The sequence below is a fragment of the Tachypleus tridentatus genome, chromosome 6 (assembly GCF_004210375.1).
Source record: "Tachypleus tridentatus isolate NWPU-2018 chromosome 6, ASM421037v1, whole genome shotgun sequence".
Lineage (NCBI taxonomy): Eukaryota > Metazoa > Arthropoda > Merostomata > Xiphosura > Limulidae > Tachypleus > Tachypleus tridentatus.
The window spans coordinates 64,900,106-64,920,380 of NC_134830.1; the positions used below are offsets into that span (position 1 = coordinate 64,900,106).

Consider the following 20,275-nt stretch of genomic DNA (forward strand, 5'->3'; position numbering starts at 1 on the left):
TAAACAAACTTGTTCACTTCAATGACTTGTTTGTTGCCAAGCAGAAAAATTTCATTGAATTATCCTTTTATCTAATATCCACAAACAACGAAACATAGTTTTGATATTTATAAGTTCTCATAGTTTCCATGTGGCACGCTTTGAACAACATTTAATTTTGTCAATCATTTACGTTGAAGTAATGAAGAACTTAATATATAAATTTCAAAAGTGATTTTAGAAATATTTGATTGTTTGTAGCTAAGTACAAAGCTGCACAAAGGACTATATGTGCTCTGCCCACCATAGATATCGAAACCCATAAATACAAGTGTTCTGAGAACACCATACTAGCATGTACCAGGTACTATTTTATAATTCGGTCTAAAGGATCTTATGACGTTAAATTACATTTACTTGGCATTCACACTACGGTACTAGTTGGATTTGTTATGTGCATAAGATACGAGTACTGAGAGGAAATCCGTATTTTCTCGGTGCTTTTAGTAGGCGTTAAGCACAGAGTTACAGAACAGGCTTTCTGTTCCCCGAATTTTAAAGTTATAAGTCTTTCTCCCAACCTTTCCTAAGTCTCTGTAATTATATTAAGTTTTACTTTGTGATGGAAACAATGCTTCATACAGAATAAAGTGAGAACTACATATTAACCTTCAGGATGAGAGAGTTTGTTTAAAATCACTATTAGGTTTGTTTGTTTTGTCATTTCGCGTAAAGCTATTCTAGAGCTATTTGCGCTAGCCGTTTCTAATTTAGAAGTGTAAGACTGGAGGGAAGGCAGCTAGTCATCACCACCCACCGCCAACTCTTGGGCTACTCTTTTACCAACGAATAGTTGGATTGATGGTAACATTATAACGCCTCCACTACTGAAAGGGCGAGCATGTTTGATGCGACAGGGATGCGAACCCGCGACCCTCAGATTACGAGTCGCACGCCTTAACCCACCTGGCCATGCCATGCCATTCACTCTAAAGATAGCTCTGATAAACCTAAATGAAGTTAATTGAGTGTTTTAGAAATCTGATTTTTAACCATAACCCATAGTAACTATTATACATGTAAGTTATGCTTACATAGAAAATAATGAAAGCGTTTCACATAAGTTGTGGATTACGTTTTGTACAATTTTCATCTTTATTTCGCTGTAAAATAAGTAAAAAAACAAACACTGTTTCCTATTTAAAATTTTATTCGTATTTAGCTCTTAATTTACCGACTTGTTTACAAACAATCACAACCATTAGGCTTCACATAATACATCACATCGTGTAATATTTTCCCCATTGGGTCAGCGGTAAGTTTACAAAAATAAAACACTAAAGGCCAGAGCTAGGTTCCCTCGTGGAAAGAGAGGATAATTCCCGTAGTGTAGCGTTGACTGAAACAAAGTGCATATAATATACATATACGAGGGCTGTTCAAAAAATACGCGGACTGTGTGAATTGCGCGGCTCCAGTTAGTTCCAGGGAAATCCGCTTGGTGTCGCTAGGTTTGCACAAATCAGCTGATTACGACGCCATTTCCTGATTGCAGATATCTTCATTTGTGTATTAGCTACGCGGTTTTAAGTGAAGTGCGATTTTTTCGTTTGGCGGATTTCAGAATGAATGACCTGAAGAAGCAACGAATTGCTGTAAAATTTTGTGTTAAACTTGAAAAATCTGCGACTGAAACTTTTGCTATGCTTAAAACGGCTTACGGTGATGTTGCTATGAAGCGTACGGCATGTTTCAAGTGGCATGAACGTTTTAAGGATGGTCGGCAGTCCATTGAAGATGATGTGCGTCCTGGCCTCGTACATACACGCTAGCCGTCTCTAATTTAGTAGTGTAAGACAAGAGGGAAGGCAGCTAGTCAACACCACTCACGGCGGCTAACTCTTGGGCTACTCTTTTACCAACGAATACTAGGATTGACCATCACGTTATAACACTCCCACGGCTGAAAGGACGAGCATGTTTGGTGCGACTTGGATTCGAACCGTTGTACTTAACTAACGTTATTCAAATATAACGTAGGTTTGTTTCTGGATCATATCTTTATAAGGTAATAATGAAGACAGTTATTCACGATTTCCACTTTTATTTATTTTTTCAATTTGTGTTAAGCCCGGGCCTTTTTATGGTTTCTATTAAGAAATTAATAAAATCTGTAACTGTTATAATCCTGAAAAAAATAAATTCTACAAAGCGATTTATCTTTATTATTTAAAGTGACTGTAAATTGTTAATAATAAAAAAATATATAAATTTAAATGCAAACGTTTTGATATTATTCGGAATGCTAATAAATTTGAAATTACCAATCACTGCGATTACAAAATCATGGTCTTAAAGTGTTTAACACCATATTATAATGAATAAAGCTATTTATCCATTACATTTTCCTTTGTAGTTAAGCACAAAGTTACACAACGGGTTATCTGTGCTCTGCCTACCACAGGTATGGTAACCCGATTTCGAGAGTTGTAAATCCGCAGACTTTCTACTGTACCACTGGAAGCCTGTTCGTTAGAATTCCAACGATTTTATTTTGCAAGGTGTCTATTTCTACGTATCCTATCTTTTTGAAAGAACTGATGTCGAAAAAAAGAATAATCTAGAAATATAGGAAAATTAAATTAGATCCTCTGATGCTTGAAGCGTTCTTAAAAGATCCTTTGAAACACTGTGAAGAACTTATTTCAATGAATCAAAAACAGAGTTCGCAGCTAAAGAAAGCTGACAACCTGAGAAATTCCCAAAGAAGGATTTGTTACTCCATGGACAAACTGACAAGGAAGGGACGACTAAGAGATTTTGATTTGCTCATTTTATATGGATTGGTCGTCTTTAAGTACATGGGATATCTGTGTTCTGATCTGTCTGCTACGGGCTTCGACAACTGAATTTTAACACTGTGAGTCTGCACACTTAACACTGATCGGTCGGAGGACTTGTTTAATAGAAGGATTAGGACGGATATCTCTGATGTCTGACATAAACGAGGACTGAACGACCCTCTCTCCGAGGTCTGAGTGCTAGATCTCTACTTATATTCCTACTCACTACAAACCCAGATCTGTAGATAGGGTTCGGAAGTTACTTGAAATGTTAAGGTGAACGATCAGTCACTATCACAGGCATTGCTACTCGTAACGAAACCTCGTCAAAGAAACATATTTTTATTTAAACTGTGTTGATACTGTTTTCATCGTAAAGTTATACAATGACCTATCTGCTATCTGTCCACTACAGGATATCGAACCTTGGATTTTAGCGTTGTTAGTCCGTAAACTAATCCATGATCCATCAAGGAGGATATTAGCCAGATATTTATTTCATTAGGTTTCTTTAATCAAGACGCTTTTAGAAGGCATATTTTTGCATAAGAAACGATACTTGTTTTCAGAAAAAAAAATCCTTTGTCTAGCAAGTGAGTCAAAAACAAGATGAAATAAAACGTTTTATAGGCAACAGTTTACCAAAAGTATAAAATTAAAAGAATATATTTTGTTTTAGAGATGCTTACGCTTTTAAGCACACAATTTTATGCACACAATAAGCTAAACAGCAAAACCAAAGACCTCTATGACTCACGCGTACCTGTCTCTAATTTTGAACTGCAGAAAGAAAGACAACCAGTTGACAGCATCTGCAAGCTAAAGCTGCTACTTTTAACTAAAAAAGCAGGACTGATCGTCTTTTTTATAATGCACCCAAAGTTGTAAGTGTGAAGCGTGTTTAGCAGTACAAATATCGAGACACAGCCCTCGGTACTTAGTGGGCCACGCTCGGTTCCTTTCTGAGTGCAGAAGAATGTATTGAACAAGCACCAAGAAAGCTACAGCGGTATGTCTCCGGATTTACAACGCTAAAATCAGGGGTTCGATTCCCCTCGGTGGGCTGAGCAGATAGCCCTATGTGGCTTTGCTATAAGAAAAACACACACACACACCAAGAAAGCTCCAACTGCAATTGTAAACTTTAAGAAATTCAGTTATTTATTCTATTGTCTGAGCTGTTTCGTTTGATTTGATTGTGAGTGGACTTAAAAGTCTAATTATAACACTGATACTGGAATGCCGCAAAATACTCTTTAACAACAGATATCCTGTTAATCTAATTACCTTATCAGTACACTTACATGCATATTATTATTCTATAGTATAACTGTCAACTATTCGAAAGCGCTCGAGCTTTGAGCCTTTTTTTTTTTAAATCCAATGCATATTGAGTAATTTTAAGGATTAGGTTGTATTGCTATCTGATGATATGAAACTGAGCTATTGCAACAATTTCTCCTTTTTGATTTTTCACAAACACCAAAAGGTATCAAGGTGTGTATGTTTGTAAACATAACACGCCTTTATTAACAGAAAAAAGACATTTTCAGGCGTTTTCAGATTATGCTCTTATTCCTTTATTTTATTATTTTTACTTTTAGGGTTAAATTTTGTCCATTATTAAGTCTTTCAAGATTTTCGTTTGTTTGTTTGCACTACCTCTTGGCAGAAGTCAATTATTCATAAACAGCTTTATTAACTTTTGGATATTTCATAGATGTGCGTTTTATACTTAAAATAATGAATCCTACTTCCATTACCTTTAATGGGAGAATTTTTTATCTCCATGAGGGAAATTTCAGAACTTAATTTTAGTGTATATATATGTATTTACCGGATCTTTTGAAGCTATAATTTATTGAGCATATTTCATTTAAAATATTTAAACAATAAACCTTTTCAGACTAAGAAACATTTATATGATTAAACATAAACATTTTCAACATATTTTATCGTTCTCCGCTTGGACAGCGGTAAGTCTACGGATTTACAACACTAAAATCAGCTGTTTGATTCCCCTTGGTGAACATATCAAGTACCTCGATGTACAAACCGTACACAAAAAAATAAAACAAACAGTGGCATATTGAAGTTGGAAAATAACTGAACAATCAGCTTTTAAAGCAATCATGAAATATAATAAAACCGATAAATTATAAACGGTATTAAAGACTTTTTTTTCGTTACAGGCCCGCAATGGCCAAGTGGCTAGAGCATTCGACTCGCAATCTGAGGGTCGCAAGTTTGAGTCCCCTTCACATCAAACATGTACGCCCTTTCATCCGCGGAGGCGTTATAATGTGATGGTGAATTCCACTATTCGTTGGTAGAAGAGTAGCCCAATAGTTAGCTGTGGGTGGTGATGACTAGCTGCCTTCCTTCGTGTTTTATACACTACTAAAGTAGGGACGACTAGCAGAGATAGCCATTGTATAGCTTTGCGCGAAATTCAAAGCAAACCAAACCATTGCTTTACATATCTTGCAGACGGAGGTTACAAATAATAAGGCATTATATACCACAAGCAAAGAAATATTAGTTCTGATTTTAGCAGCTTGCTCTTGTCAAAATGTTATATTTCTAAATTTAAAACAAGAAAAAGTAATCATAATCAATCATTTTCTATGGATTATATTATTCCTAAGTATCAGAATTAAGCGTACTATTATCTGTTTGCTGCTAAGCGCAAAACTACACAGTGAGTGGTTTATACACCAGATAATGGAAGCATATCTTATAAACATGCAAGTCCTCAGAGATACTGCCGAGCCATCGAGAGTCTGAGCCTTGCTTGTTTCAGTTGTTTCAATTAATAGCAATGACGTAGAGTCAAGATTATCTAACACGTGGCTTTCTAACTAGATGTGATTGAATGTACGAATCTATTAATCTGTTAAGGTACCCAAGATATGATGAAATATACGTGAACTCTAACCATTTTGAATACATTCATTTTCCTAGGGCTTATCCAAAATGAAATTGCTAAATATTTGTTGTTTCACGAAGTTTCGAAACCCATCCAGCTACGTCACCAATTATCCTACATCCGAGTCCTTCTCCTATTACCCAAGAACGTAAAAAAACAGAACATTTTAATCCTAAGATGTTTTGACACTTTTTCTTCCACTAATGCACGTTTGATTGGTGTTGAAAAAACCACTTTCGATACTTATATTTAAAAATATTTGTGTATGAAGTAAACTCTCTCTCCTTCGTTCTGTCGGGTGTACTTGACCTCTTCTTCTATCAAGTAAATTGTTTACTAAATAAGGTTATTTGACGCCGAAATCACACCTCCCATCCATACGGAATATTTAGATACGTTGACCTTATATATATAACGTTATATATAACAGCTGATAGTACTCTCAGATACTACTTTAACTTAAGTAATAAATAACAAGAAGTAAACATTTGGAGCATTTACAAGCGCTTGTTTTATAAACACATTAACAACTAAACTTGTGGTTAATAGTACTGCTTTCTATCTCCATGAACTTGCACTCTGGGTAGAGAAAGAACCTCTTTTTCTCAGGTGAGTTTTGGTTGATAAATATGATTAATGATGTCAAAAAACAACAACAGTTTAAAACAATTGGCAAACCAATGTTGTTAGTACACCAATAAGCTTTCGTGATTAATGTGTAAAGGTTTATTCTAATCTTTCTTATTAAGTTTATTACGAATGAAATTTTCATTTGAAATGAGCACTAATCGAAGATTTGTGGACTTTAGTTGTCCTCCCTAACTAAACTCAAAGTCTCAAGATGTAAGACTTCAAATTTAGTCAATTATGCATACTACACTTACGCGATGGTGCGCAGCTACGGGAGAGAGGTGGGAGGGGGAGAAGTTCTCGTGATATTTCAAACATCTTTACATAAGTGCACGTTTCATCATAGAAAACTGAAGTTTATTCTTGTCATATTCGTTTGGAACAAATAATACAACAACGTTGCCAAGCGAAAGATTCGTTATGATTTGTTTCTGTGGCAACGAACATAAACCGGATTGGAAGGTACTTTATACAGAGCTGTGCAGTGTATAAGTTACATGATTTTCCCCGTAATATCCGAGAAGACTGGATGATCTATTGGATTTTCCCGCAAAAAGATCACAGGCTGATCTATAGTTGTATCCGTTTTTAACAGAATAACGTAAAAAGACGTTGTTTTTTGTCATCAGACTTGGAGTTACAAAAGTTGGGCAGGACGGGAATCACTTAGAACGTTTTTCTTCTAGGGTTTCTAAGGCGTCCTAGCCAAATTACACAAAAGCTATACCAAATTTCATATTTCAAGAAGGGCTTCTTATACAAAACAGATGATTGAAAATAATCGTATAATGCTTCATAATCCATTCAGATTGCTAAATTAAACTAGCTTGTGGTGATAACACACGCATAACAATTGAGTGTATTCAGTGAGTTGAATCCAACTGCAATTGGCAAAGTGCTAATCATTTTCAGATTATCCATTTAATAGAGATTTACAAAATTGTTTTAGACTATTATAAATATGCCGTTTACAGTTAAATGAAAAACACACGTTCTTTACCTAACCTTCTTGAAGGTATCTCGGTTTGAATGATACCCTTCTCATTTAAGTTAATGTTCCTAAATCTTTTTTTATTGCAAAGACTAAAAAAATTTAGCTGATTAATGAAACTGTTCCAGTACAATATAATCATTCTGAAATTTCACTGAGTATCCCAGAAAGATACTTCAAACCAGTAATTAATGATGATGAATAGTATTTATAAGATTAATGTTAAAGCAACATTGACAAAACTTTAGTTGACACTGTCTTTGTAATGAGAAAACGAAGTTACCATCAAGCTGGATGTCATGGATGTGAAATAATGTGTTTGCATTTTGCTGTCATCAATAAATGCAGTCAAGTCACTTACGTACCTAACATGTTTCTATTGGTACTTACAACAGGAACTGTTAATATATTGTGTATTAAAGAATCATTTTCATCAAAGAAATCTTTCTGTTTAAGCTGTAGTCATCACTCGTTGGGTCTAGCTCCCCGACAGATCAGTTCAGTATTTTTCATTCTTAGCATACCATCTCTCTCTAACCTCTACTTTTACAACTATATTATCCTACTATCTTCTCTTTTGCCTACACTCATATCTTTTTCCTCTCCTACGTTCTTATTTCATTGTTCTTAATACTACCTGTTGTCGGAATAACTTGCTACATACCCAGCCCATTTCAATTTAGTTCTTAGAATAAAGCTTAATGCATCCATCACACTTGTTTTTATTATTCTATCATTCATCAATTTGTCTTGTAGTGTTATATGAAGTATTTTTCTATCCACAGCCACCTGCATTGTTTCTATCTTTCTCCTTATCTCTTTTGTTAGTGCCCATGTTTGGCAGCCATATGTTAAGATTGGTCGTACACACTGATCCATGATATTTTTGTTAAACATAATGGGACTATAGTGATCCTCTAAAATATATATATACGCATTCCAAAACGTTACAATTGTTGCCTTTATTCTTGTCATGGATTTTTCCCTTGTTGTGTTTTTCATTAGAGGGTTTGTCTTAAATATTTGTACTGTGACAATTTCCATATTTCTTCACTTTTAGATTTTGATAGTATCGGAGCCACGACAGTTGATCATATGTTTAATTTTCCCTTATGCATTTTTAATCCTGCTTTTCTGATACTGGCATTAACACTTTTTAATAGGGCTTCTACCTTTCTTGTTGAATTTGTAGAGAGAGCTACATCATCTGTAAACCTGAGATATGTTAGTGTCTCACCATCTATTTTTTATACCTTCATTCTGTAGTTCAATTTGTCTGAATACTTCTTGAAAAATTGCTGTAAACAGTTTCATAGATACATAATCCTCCTATCTCACCCCTGTTTTTATCTTTATCATTGATATTACCCTTTTGTCAAGATGCATTTTTGCTGTTGTGTGTGTGTATATATATGTGTATATCATAATATTTCGACGTACGTTAGATTGGCTCCTGTTTTAGCTAAAGAAGTTAATATTGCGTTGTATTCTACAGATTCAAATGCCTTTTTATAATATATAACTCCCAAACATAAATGTAAGTTGTATTCCTCTGATTTTCTATTATTTAGTTAGTAACATCCAGATGAGATGTTGTTGCGAAATATTTTCCACATCCTATTTGTTCTCGTGGTTGGTGTTTGTCCAAAATGTTTTTAAATATTTTTTATAGTACCGTTGTGAATAATTCATAAAAATGGGATAATAGACTTATGGCACAGTAATTTTTTATATCTTTTTTGTCTCCCTTCTTCTTTGAAATAATGATCTTGGACACTTCTATTTTTGGTATCTTTTTTTCGACTCCAAAATTTTGTTATCTGCCTTAATGTTTTAGTTTAACTTGCTTTCAAACTTTTTGAGCTAGAACTTACTCAACAGCAGACTAAATTACTGCATCCTTATTTCAAAATGATATAATAATGTTGAAATAAAATATACACTTAACTTTGGTGTAGAAACAATGCTTAGAGAAAATAATTCCAGAGTATAACTTGGAAAACCTACATTTAAAGATGCAAAATTGTTTCTCATCGAAATATTAACCTTTACTCAAGGCAAGTTGATAACACCACAAACAAAGTTTTGTAATTTGTTTCTTATTCCAATTATTTTTAATTTAGCAAATTCAGTACAACAGCTTGTTCCGTTTAAATGAACTAAAATCCAATATAAAGAGGCATCAATGTAAGAATTTGATTTTATTTGTTTTGAATTTCGCGCAAAGCGACACGAGGGGCTATCTGCTCTAGCCGTCTCTAGTTTAGCAGTGTAAGACTAGAGGGAAGGCAGCCAACTCTTAGACTACTCTTTTTCGAACGAATAGTGGTATTGACCGTCACATTTTAACGACCTCACGACTGAAAAGGCGAGTATGTTTGGTGTGACGGGGATTCGAGCCCCCGACTCTTAGATTACGAGTCGTGTGCTGTAACCACCTGGCCATGCCGGGCGTACAATGTAAAGATTAACATACAACGCAACTGATACTAATTTAGCTGTTTTTCGAGTCTTTTAGTCTTTTCGTGAAGATCTAAAAAAAGCAAAATAGAATGAAATAGACGTCACAGTATTACATAGAGGATTTTTAAATTTCTAGCCATTCTTATTCTTTGCTGTTTCAAGATGTTGCAAGAATAACTTGTCATCAGCCTTTTTATATATGTTTGGAACGTTTTATTTGAAATGTCAAAAAATAACAATGAAACAAACAAAAACAATCCAAGAAAACAAGAACTGATATCAGGATAAACGTCAATTCCAAAAATATCAGAAATCATCTTTGTGACATCGTACGATACTTATTTTAATCTAGCTGAAAATTATATAGAGAATGGAATGTGGTGATTAAATAATATCAATAACAAATAAAACTCATTATCTTGTACGTGGATGTTTTCCAGTGCGTCATACTTTGGCATTGCTTGCTGTTACTTATAATTGATAAAGTGCCTTTTTAATCACAATCATGATAACCAGATTATTTGGTGTATAAACCACTCACTGTAGTTTTGCGCTTAGCAGCAAACAAATAATAGTACGCTTAATTCTGATACTTAGGAAAAATATAATCCATAGAAAATGATTGATCATGAATAGTTTTTTCTTGTTTTAACGTAAGAAATATAAGATTTTGACAAGAGCAAGCTGCTATTATCAGAACTAATATTTCCTTGTTTGTGGTATATAAAGCCTTATTCTTTGCAATCGCCGTCTGCAAGGTATGTAAAGCAAAGATTTGGTTTGGTTTAAATTTCGCGCAAAGCTACACAAGAGCTATACGTTCTAGCCGTCCCTAATTTAGCATTGTAAGACTAAAAGGAAGGCAGATAGACATTACCACCCACCGTCAACTGTTGAGCTACTCTTTTACCAACGAATAATGGGATTGACCGTCACTTATAAAGCCCCCAAGGCAAAAAGGGTAAGCATGTTTGGTGCGACGGGGATTAGAACCCGCGACCCTCGGACTAAGAGTCGAGCCCACTTCTCTTGGAATCCACGATTTTGTTTGGTCATTCAGAATTTTTGTGCAAAATTATATTCGAAATACAGTTATTCAACACTAACCGTCGCTAACACTTCGGTTATCTTTGTGTTATAATGTGGTTGGAATTGACCGCCACACTTAAACGACTCAAAGTGAGAAGCATGTTTTTGTTGTAGTGAGTCACGAACCATGGCTCCTCGGATTCAGAGTCTGAGCTCACTAACCCTAAAGTACACTTTGCTCCACTATGAAAGTGGAAAGGATTCTGATACTTTAGGACGTATTTTTTGTTAGACATTGTAACGGATTTAGTAATGTATATATATTTAAATGTCGATGTTTGCTTCATTTTTATGCATGTTATGTATATCGTTAAATGTGTGTTGCACAAGTCCTATCTGTTCTCTAAATTTGTAAAATATTCTCGAGGGTGAGAATAAACAATGCACAATATATGTAAAATACCAGCGATCTTCAGTATTGTTGCCAACTGAGCTTTCTTAAACCTCGCCTTAAAGTATATAAAACGATGCACTGAAAAGCAAAATTTTATTGGTTCGTGACAGTCAGTATGCCGTAACGTTGGGAAACCATAATTGTGATAAACGCTTACTTATCTGAAAAATTACAAATATTTGACCAGGAACGTTTATAGATTTCGCAAAAATTCAGAGAATTGACTTCGGACTTTAGTTTTTAGGAGGACATTAAATATCTATATTCTTGTGTGTAAAGTAAGCTTGTAAACCGCGTTAGGCCAAACAAGAATAGAGTCAGTTCACATTCCCGTCAAGTGAAGTGTATCAGTGTGTGTTTTTGTTACAGAAAAGCCACATGGGGCTAACTGCTGAGTCCACCAAGGGGAATTAAACCTCTGATTTTAGCGTTGTAAATACATAGACTTACCGCTATAACAGCGGGGGATTTGTATTTGTGAATCAACATAATTATAATTTGCGCCTAGTGGGACTGGACCGTTGAAAAAATATTCAGTTCTAGACCTGATAGATGATTAAATATTATTTGTAAGTTTGTAAAATTGTTGTGTATGAATAATTATTTGTAATAACCGTAAGCATAATTTTTTTTCTTTTGCACATTAAATATATATTTTTGTTAAGAAAAAAAATTGTGTGTATCGATCTTATTGGCAAATATTGTAGATTTAATACATACCAAAATTTAATTAATATCTAAATTTCCGGCTATATAATATCGTAATATACGTAGCATAAAAAATCGAAGACTCGTCCGAGACAAATTATAATACGCAACAATATTTATTAGGGGGGTCGTCCCATGAAAAAATACTGAGCTAACATAAACTTTTAATATAAAATATAAATAAAAAGTAACCAATAAAAAGCTCCCCAGGGGCTCAGCACTAAAGCTTGGTTCTTTAACACTTTAAATCGGGTTAAAATATTCGCAGTACCTCAAAGTGTTGCTTTATGTTTAAAAACAAAGAAAGAAACCTATTAACAGCTGCATTCTAACTTTTAAATTTTACTTAATATTTATATGGGTAAGTCAGACAAGTTATAAGTTTACGATTAAAAGAATTTCATGCACTAATACATATATATCAGAACAAATGGTTTCCATAATATCTGTCGTAATATTTATAAGAAATTGCTTTAATGTTTGTTTTTGAATTTCGCGCAAAGCTACAAGAGAGCTTTCTGCGCTAACTGTATCTAGCTCAGCAGCGTAAGACTAGAGAGAAGACAGCTAGTCATCATCTCCCACCGCCAGCTCTTGAGCTATTCTTTTCCCTATAAATAATGTGATTAATCTTTAAATCGGTTGAAAGAGCGAGCATGTTTGGTGCGACGGGTATTCGAACCCGCGACCCTCAGATTACGAGTCCAGTGGTTTATCGACCCGGGGCCTTGATAAATAGATAGAAAGTAAGTGTACATACACTTAATCAGTTTCTATTTGAACTTTGTCATCATGTGTGACGTCATTCTTAACCTGGGAACAGTTTGAATTGCGTAGAAATTTCATGTATCGTTGTAAACAAGCACTGAACTGTTTTCGTATTTTAGCACAAGAAATACTATTATGCGATGAGTAGAATGTCTCGCCATCCAAGCATCCTTTTTTAATTCAACTGTTTCCATAATCACCTTAGACTAAAGCTGTAAAAATCCCTTAATCCTTTCCATACTGATAATTGTTAAGTAGATTTATCTCGCACTCAGTAAGTGAAATTCACTGTAGATCAGGTATCCATTCTTATTTTTTTCCAAAAGATTCAGCACAAAAATTTTGCAATTTTACGTTGCGAAATCCTATTCCTATTATTAATTCTAAAGACGAAACAAAGAAATAACATTCTATTAAGTAGGCCTAAGAGAAGTCAACAAAAACGTATACGCTTCATTATAATTCTTTTTATCACATGTTTGTTTTCAGAGTACTGGTAATTGAGTCACTTTTTTGTCCCCCCACTTCACGGTTAAGAAATTCCAGATTTTCAAAACTACAACTGGTTTGTATTTTGAATCTTACACACAGCTATTCAAGGAGTATCTTCACGAGCCGTTCCTAATTTCGCAGTGTAAGACAATAGGGAAGGCAACTAATAAACATTACTCACCGCCAACTCTTGGGCTGCTTTTTTCCAACTAAAAGTGTGATTGACCATTAGATAACATCGATCCCACGGAAGAAAGGGCGAGTATGTTTGGTGATTGAATTCGAATTCGCGCCTCATAGGTTACCGGTCGAGCACCCTATTCACAATCCTATCAAGATTACAGTTGTTGTTTGCTATTAAGCACAAAGTCTGCACAAAGAGCTCTCTGTGCTCTTCCCACCACGGTTATCGAAACACAATTTCTACTGTTATAATTCCGCAGAATAGTAAGGACCAGAATTAGAGAAAAATCACGTTAGAAATAAAGTGTAGGATGTTGTTAGTCCTGATTAAAACTTATAACAGGCTTAATCCTCAATGACATAATTTATTGGAAACATACTGACATACAACACTATCGCAGAGCTCTAAATATATGCTTTTTTTCTTTGTTCTTGCTTACTTCATGAATTACACTGGTTCACCTTCGAAAAATATTTGTTTTCGCATGATCTTAATTTTGAGAACATTAACCATTTTTTGAACATTTTACATCCTCAGGAGCTCGTGATTGTCCACTTTTTGTTTAGTATTAACACTTCAGACACAATTGTTCAAAACCCTCAAACGTCTTTCTCTTCTATTTTGATTTATTTTTTCTTCAAATTTCCAGAATTTTATCAGATAAAGCCAAGTCTACTTTCGAACAACTCACCATACGATTTACACATTTTACACCAGATCTGAATTAAGATAACGCTTTCCTGTAAATATATGAATATCATAGTACAATGGAAGCAATGAATATCAGGATAGTTGTAAACAATAATATTGCCTTTTGCTTTTATTTTTTATGCTTAATTAAAGCTTTATAAGTAAAACTAATATTAACCACACCAGGTTCAACAGAGTTAACGAACATGTATAATACGTCTGTCTCGAACTTGGGATTCAGTGTGAAATACTCCCTATTATTATCGGAAGAAATAAACCAACAGTATCAATAATAGCTTGGTTGAAATGTACTGGTTTATTAGCGGTTTTAGATGATTAATTAAGCATTAGTCTTTGTTTCAGTTAATCCGATATCGTAAAGTTGGTGGTTCACATAGATTTGGCAAATAATGTTTGATGTGGTGTCTTACTGGATACTAGCATACTTTATGATACGAATATGGAGACTTAGGGTGAGATTATTTGGATATTGTTCAGAAATATTTTAATATTAAAATGACACCTTAAGATAAGAAATAAATGTTCGGCCTCATTGCACGCTGAAAGCGACAAAGCACTTTATTTAAAATGAACGTTGATTATTTACAGTAATTTAGTTAATTTTCTTGTTTGTTAACTGTTAAATGTTGATATTTTGATATATATTTAGGTATCAGTTTTTAGTCTTTTTTATTTTAACAAACATTTAAGAATTCGTTTTAATTTGATAACTATTATGTGTGTTATTTTTAAAAATATTTAATATCATTTTTAAGTGGGATACTTTAATAACATATATATGTACATATATTATGTTTAAATACCACTTCTAAAACATTTCTGGGTATGGCTAGTTTAATTTAAGTCAGGCCTAGCATGGCCAAGCGTGTTAAGGCGTGCGACGCGTAATCTGAGGGTCGCGGGTTCGCGTCCCCGTCGCGCCAAACATGCTCGCCCATTTATCGGTGGGGGCGTTATAATGTGACGGTCAATCCCACTATTCGTTGGTAAAAGAGTAGCCCAAGAATTGGCGGTGGGTGGTGATGGCTAGCTGCCTTCCCTCTAGTCTTACACTGCTAAATTAGGGACGGCTAGCACAGATAGCCCTCGAGCAGCTTTGTGCGAAATTCAAAACCAAAAAAACTTGATTTGAGCCTTTGATGAAGACACTTTGTTTTATTATTGACTTTCAAGTTTCTCCAACCAACCCAATTATTTTGAAGTCGCTGACACTTACACACAGGTCAGTCACTCATGTTTTCCAAGCAACAGGCTAGCTGGAGTCAGATTATAATTTGATATATTCTTAAGAATGGAAAAACATTATATTTAAACTTGAGCTAAGCCTCACCTGTAATTAAGATAAGTGAATGTCTTTAAGCCCACAAACAGCACTTTCATGTTTAAACACGTTATTTCAATGCATAAACACTGTAACACAGAATTTTAGTACTTTTCTCCAGTTTTATTAGTAATCATACATAATATTGTATCTTTCGTATCAAAATGTTCTCGTGGAATTCGAATGCACACGAACATAGCTGAATACGCAATGTTATCTGTAACCAGCTTTCATATATTTGCTTGATTGTTTATTTGTTTTATATTACAAGCTACTCAGCGGGCTATTTGCACTATATCCACCACGTGGATTCGAGGTCCCGGATTTCAGCGTTGCAAGTCAGTGAACTTCTCGCTTACCTACTAAGAGACACTTGCGTGTATCAGAGGATTCAAAATGTAGAATGGCTAGACCGAGTAAAATCAGTATTACTGTTCTTCAAAAATGTGTGTCGAACCAGCATAACCTGTTCTGCATTGGTTTAAAATCTAAATGTACGTTATGGTGCAATATATGTAATCCCTTTTTGCTTCTTTGAAATACGTAACTAGGCTTCAGCTTCTTTGTTGAAAAAAAAAGAAAAAGGAAGTAATAGTAAAAAATCGATACGTATTATACTTAGAGTATTTACTTAATTTAATAATATTGAAACATCTTTATATGTTGGTAATTTTTATACCGCATTCACATTGTTGATTCGAAATTAAAATACTGGATTTTATTTTAAAATTTTAATTTTTTCCATGTATTCATGTTAGAGTATGGTTCGAGCCGGGATAGAAGAAAGTAAAAATAGATTATGAGTAATAACTATTATTACTTATTCACCATATAAAAGTATACATGCATGATCGTTTGTGCTTGTCTTTGTACATGAAAGAAAGTATATATAATGTGTAGACATAATGAAGTATTGATTAAAATTCATTGCGGTTTAGTTTAGGCGGAAACTTTTGAGTAAATGTCAGTTTTTGTCTCAGCTTAGAGGTGAGGAACTTTAACAATGGTATAGTGTTTCAAATCATTCTTTAGGAGTTCACTCTATCTACTCTTACAGTTACTGAATTTAGAATTTTGTCTAAAACGTCTTTATAAATGACTTAGAATGACACTTAGATAGTGTAACTTATTCTCCTACGCAATGTATTTTAGTAAATAGTTTAAAGTATAAAATGATAGTTTGTTTGTTTAGAATTAAGCACAATGCTAAAAAATGCACTATCTGTGCTGTGCCCACCACGGGTATCGAAATCCTATTTCTAATAGTGTGAATCCGCAGACATACCATTGTATCACTGGGGAGCATATACAATGAAGATATAATATCTGCATCAAACAATTCCTCACTCTCAGAAATGTAGGTCTATTGTGTAAGATCCTGTTTTCGTAGAGCTGTAGGATTGGGGTATAAGATCTTGATTTTGTAGAGCTGTAGGTCTAGGGTTTAATATCCTGTTTTTGTAGAGCTGTAGATCTAGGGTCTAAGATCCTCTTTTTGTGGAAATGTAGGACTGGAGTCTAAGATCCTTTTTTTTGCAGAGATATAGATCTAGTATCTAAAATCCTTTTTTTGTAGAAATGTTAATCTAAGGTATAACATCCTTTTTTTTTGTAGATATAAGTTTAGGGTCCAAGATCATACTTTTTTACATATGTAGGTCTGGGTCTACAAAATCTTTTTCTCTCAATTTTTTCTGAAGTTTAGCGTATTTTCAAATCTTCTTTGGATGACATTAGTGCGAACCTGTCATTTGATATATGTTTACTAAAAGTAATACGACTGGTGTGGGGGACACTTAACCTTTGAACTAAGTTTTATCACTTTTAGATACAAACCTCTCGAATTATCTTCAACATGCGTACAAAGAAGTGAAAAACAGTAACCTTGCCCACTTGACGTTGGTAAATATTTATATAATTATACTTTTTGTAACCTCTATGTCAAAGTAAAACTTTCTTTATATTTCTATTGAAGATTAAGCTTCAAAGTAATTGAAACATTATGTATTTGACCTAACCCTTAATTCTTTAAAAGATGACAACAAACTTTCGACACTGAATTTGAAAAACTTTTAAAATAATACATAACATAATCAGACTAGAAATAACTATATGTTAAGTATGTTTGTCTCACTAATTTTTAATAAATAATAGGTCTCGATTCGACTTCGTCAGTGTTTTTTCTCGCAATATCACCCGTACGTTGTTCCACTAAAAACATTAAAATTATATATCTATGATCGATTCCTCAACCATCATAAATTAATCTTTTAAACGCTTATTTTTAGATTCTCTTTTCAACCACTGATGCATAAGCATAATGAAAATTCAAGAAAACAATGGTCTCTCTTCATCAGATGTAAAATATGCTTACGTATACAAATAACTAGATATATTATATATTTACTTATTTGTCGTCACGGTTTTCAAAAACGAAAATGTTTACTAAAGCAAAGAAATAAAGTGTGATGTCTTAACTCTTATTTCCAGGTTCTTGTGCCCGTACTGAAGTGCACAACCAGTTCTAATACTTAACAATTTACACTGTTTATCATTATTTTGAATTTTTTTATTTTTTTTATTAATTCCTTTTAATTTTTTATTTTTATCATGAAGCTTTTATAAATAATTATTTTTATACGTTATATTATCATTGTTCAAAGTCCCCAGTGGCACAGTGGTATAGCTACAAACTTACAATGCTAGAAACCGGATTTTGATACCTGTGGTGGTAGACAGAGCAGAGACAGCGATTCGTATAGCTTTGTGCTTAACCTAAAACAAAACAAATCGTTGTTCATATTAACAATGACTAGTATGAAATATACACACTTCAATGTAGGCACCTTAGTCAAGCTCCTCCAGAAAATAACTCATTAGACCACGGTCGGATGTTCTAGTGGGTTTGTTTCTGGGTACCCACTCCCTTAGAATAGATACAGAAATATCTAGATATAATGGAGGAGCTTGATGAGGAGACCTAAAGTTTATTGTAAATATTTAATATTATAATACTAATCAACATATAGTCAATAGTTAATCGTTCGGTCTCGTTAGCTTGTGATCTGAAGTAGGAACTTACTTCGAACCATGACACACCCTGAATCTTAAGGGGCGCCTGGAACATTTCGATGCTATTATCAAAGTCTGTTCATAAATTCGTATTGTGTCTGGGTGCCCGGCTATAAACCCGCTTTCAAGTATTACGCGTACGGAATTCCAAAGAGAGAAGTCAGGAACTCGAAATCCGATGCCAAATTCGATCTCAGCGGCACGAAAAATATCCCCCTAGATTGCTCTCAGATAGGGGCACCTACAGGTTATGTTTTATTCTTCCTTGGAGCCATTTGTGTGAAATACGCCATACTGATAAGAATCACCCTGAATATGCTTGCCAAGTTTGGTGTTGCAAGCTCCACAACCAAGAAAAGCACTGGACCTTTGCGTCTATCAAAATGAAACACCGTGCAAACGTCTATTTCAGAAATTCACAACCCCACAACATGAAATAATGTAATCATACAACTTTGTTTTTTCTACTTTGTATTATTACATTATTTCACTTCACATTCTGGGTTTTGTTAGTTTTTAAATAGTTTTACATAGTGATTTGTATTAATAGAAATAAATGTATAGTGTTCGACTACAAGCTCCTATTTCATTACAGTTAGTTTATGGACGCTTATTAGGAGGAGCTATCATTCAAAAAAATTGACAATGAATGTATGTTTATAAAAGTAACAGAAAGTTCATGTTTAGCAACTGGGTTTCACAACACTATCAGTGTAATACAACGCTTATCTTAATTAGCAGTCACTCAGAATTTTAAATAACTAATGGTGAAACATCAACAGTGATATGTTTCTAACATAATTTTAAAGTTTTTGAACAGAAATATCCATATATGTTATATTTAAGGTATTTGCCTGTAATAGCCAACGAGTGTCGTGACAAATATCAAAATACATTTTTTTCCAAAAATCCATTTTTGCCAGCGCATGAATAAATTTTTTTTGTTTAAGTCAATGTCACTTGGTTTTGTAGCGGATTTACTATTATATATTTATTTTAATATCGACATTTGTGTAATTTAAGTTTATATTTAGAGAAGTTGGTAACTTATACTGTAAAACGTGTATTGTGAAATTCCCGCTTATTCTGAAAATAAGAATATTCTCGAGTGCAAGAATTAAGAATATATATTTTACGAAAGAATTATCGTTTTATTGGGCTAACTGAAGCTTCTAGAATCTAGAACCTCGCCTTAACTTCTGTAAACCGAAAATATGTGTTGACACACAAGAAATAATGAAAAAAGTGAAATATACGCTTGGAAAATAAAGAGTTTCCATTTTTGTACACTCCAATTATTTTATCTTAAAACAGAATAGCGACGTTTTGTATTAATATGCACGTTACAGTATTATATTGTTTTCATATTTGTATATATATATATATATATATATAAATATACATGCATATAGATATGAACTAAATCTCTTTAAATAGAATGCTTATGAAAACACCATCAACAAAATGTCATTAAATTATTAAAACTTGATAGTGACAACGTGTAGTATGTCACAGTCACAACTATAACGTATTTAGCTAATACAATCAGAACACTGAAAAATATGTGTAACAATAAGTCACTTGGGTAAAATTTGTACAAAACGAAGACACGTTTAGTAACATTATAAGATCGATAAATAGTAATGGTATAATTGTAAGAGCTAAGTACGATAAAACTAGTGAATAAATACCCTGCTGGCC

The 20,275-nt window shown here is 33.8% G+C and overlaps 1 protein-coding gene across 6 annotated transcripts in view; it reads left to right on the plus strand.

The window, feature by feature from the left end:
* Positions 1-6,218: 6,218 nt before the first annotated feature.
* LOC143252705 (uncharacterized) overlaps positions 6,219-20,275 on the plus strand; it is an 82,627-nt gene continuing 68,570 nt past the window's right edge. For 2 of the 6 annotated variants that reach the window (XM_076505261.1, XM_076505260.1), the window contains exon 1: positions 15,790-15,996. Coding sequence is in view for 2 of the 6 variants with exons in the window: in XM_076505258.1 (XP_076361373.1) it covers positions 15,906-15,996; positions 17,331-17,404 (165 nt within the window). In the remaining 4 variants the exon portion in view is untranslated. Of the gene's footprint in view, positions 6,361-10,408; positions 10,594-14,543; positions 14,634-15,786; positions 15,997-17,330; positions 17,405-20,275 lie in introns of those variants that run through there. The other 4 variants (XM_076505258.1, XM_076505263.1, XM_076505262.1 and 1 more) reach the window with 4 other exon arrangements.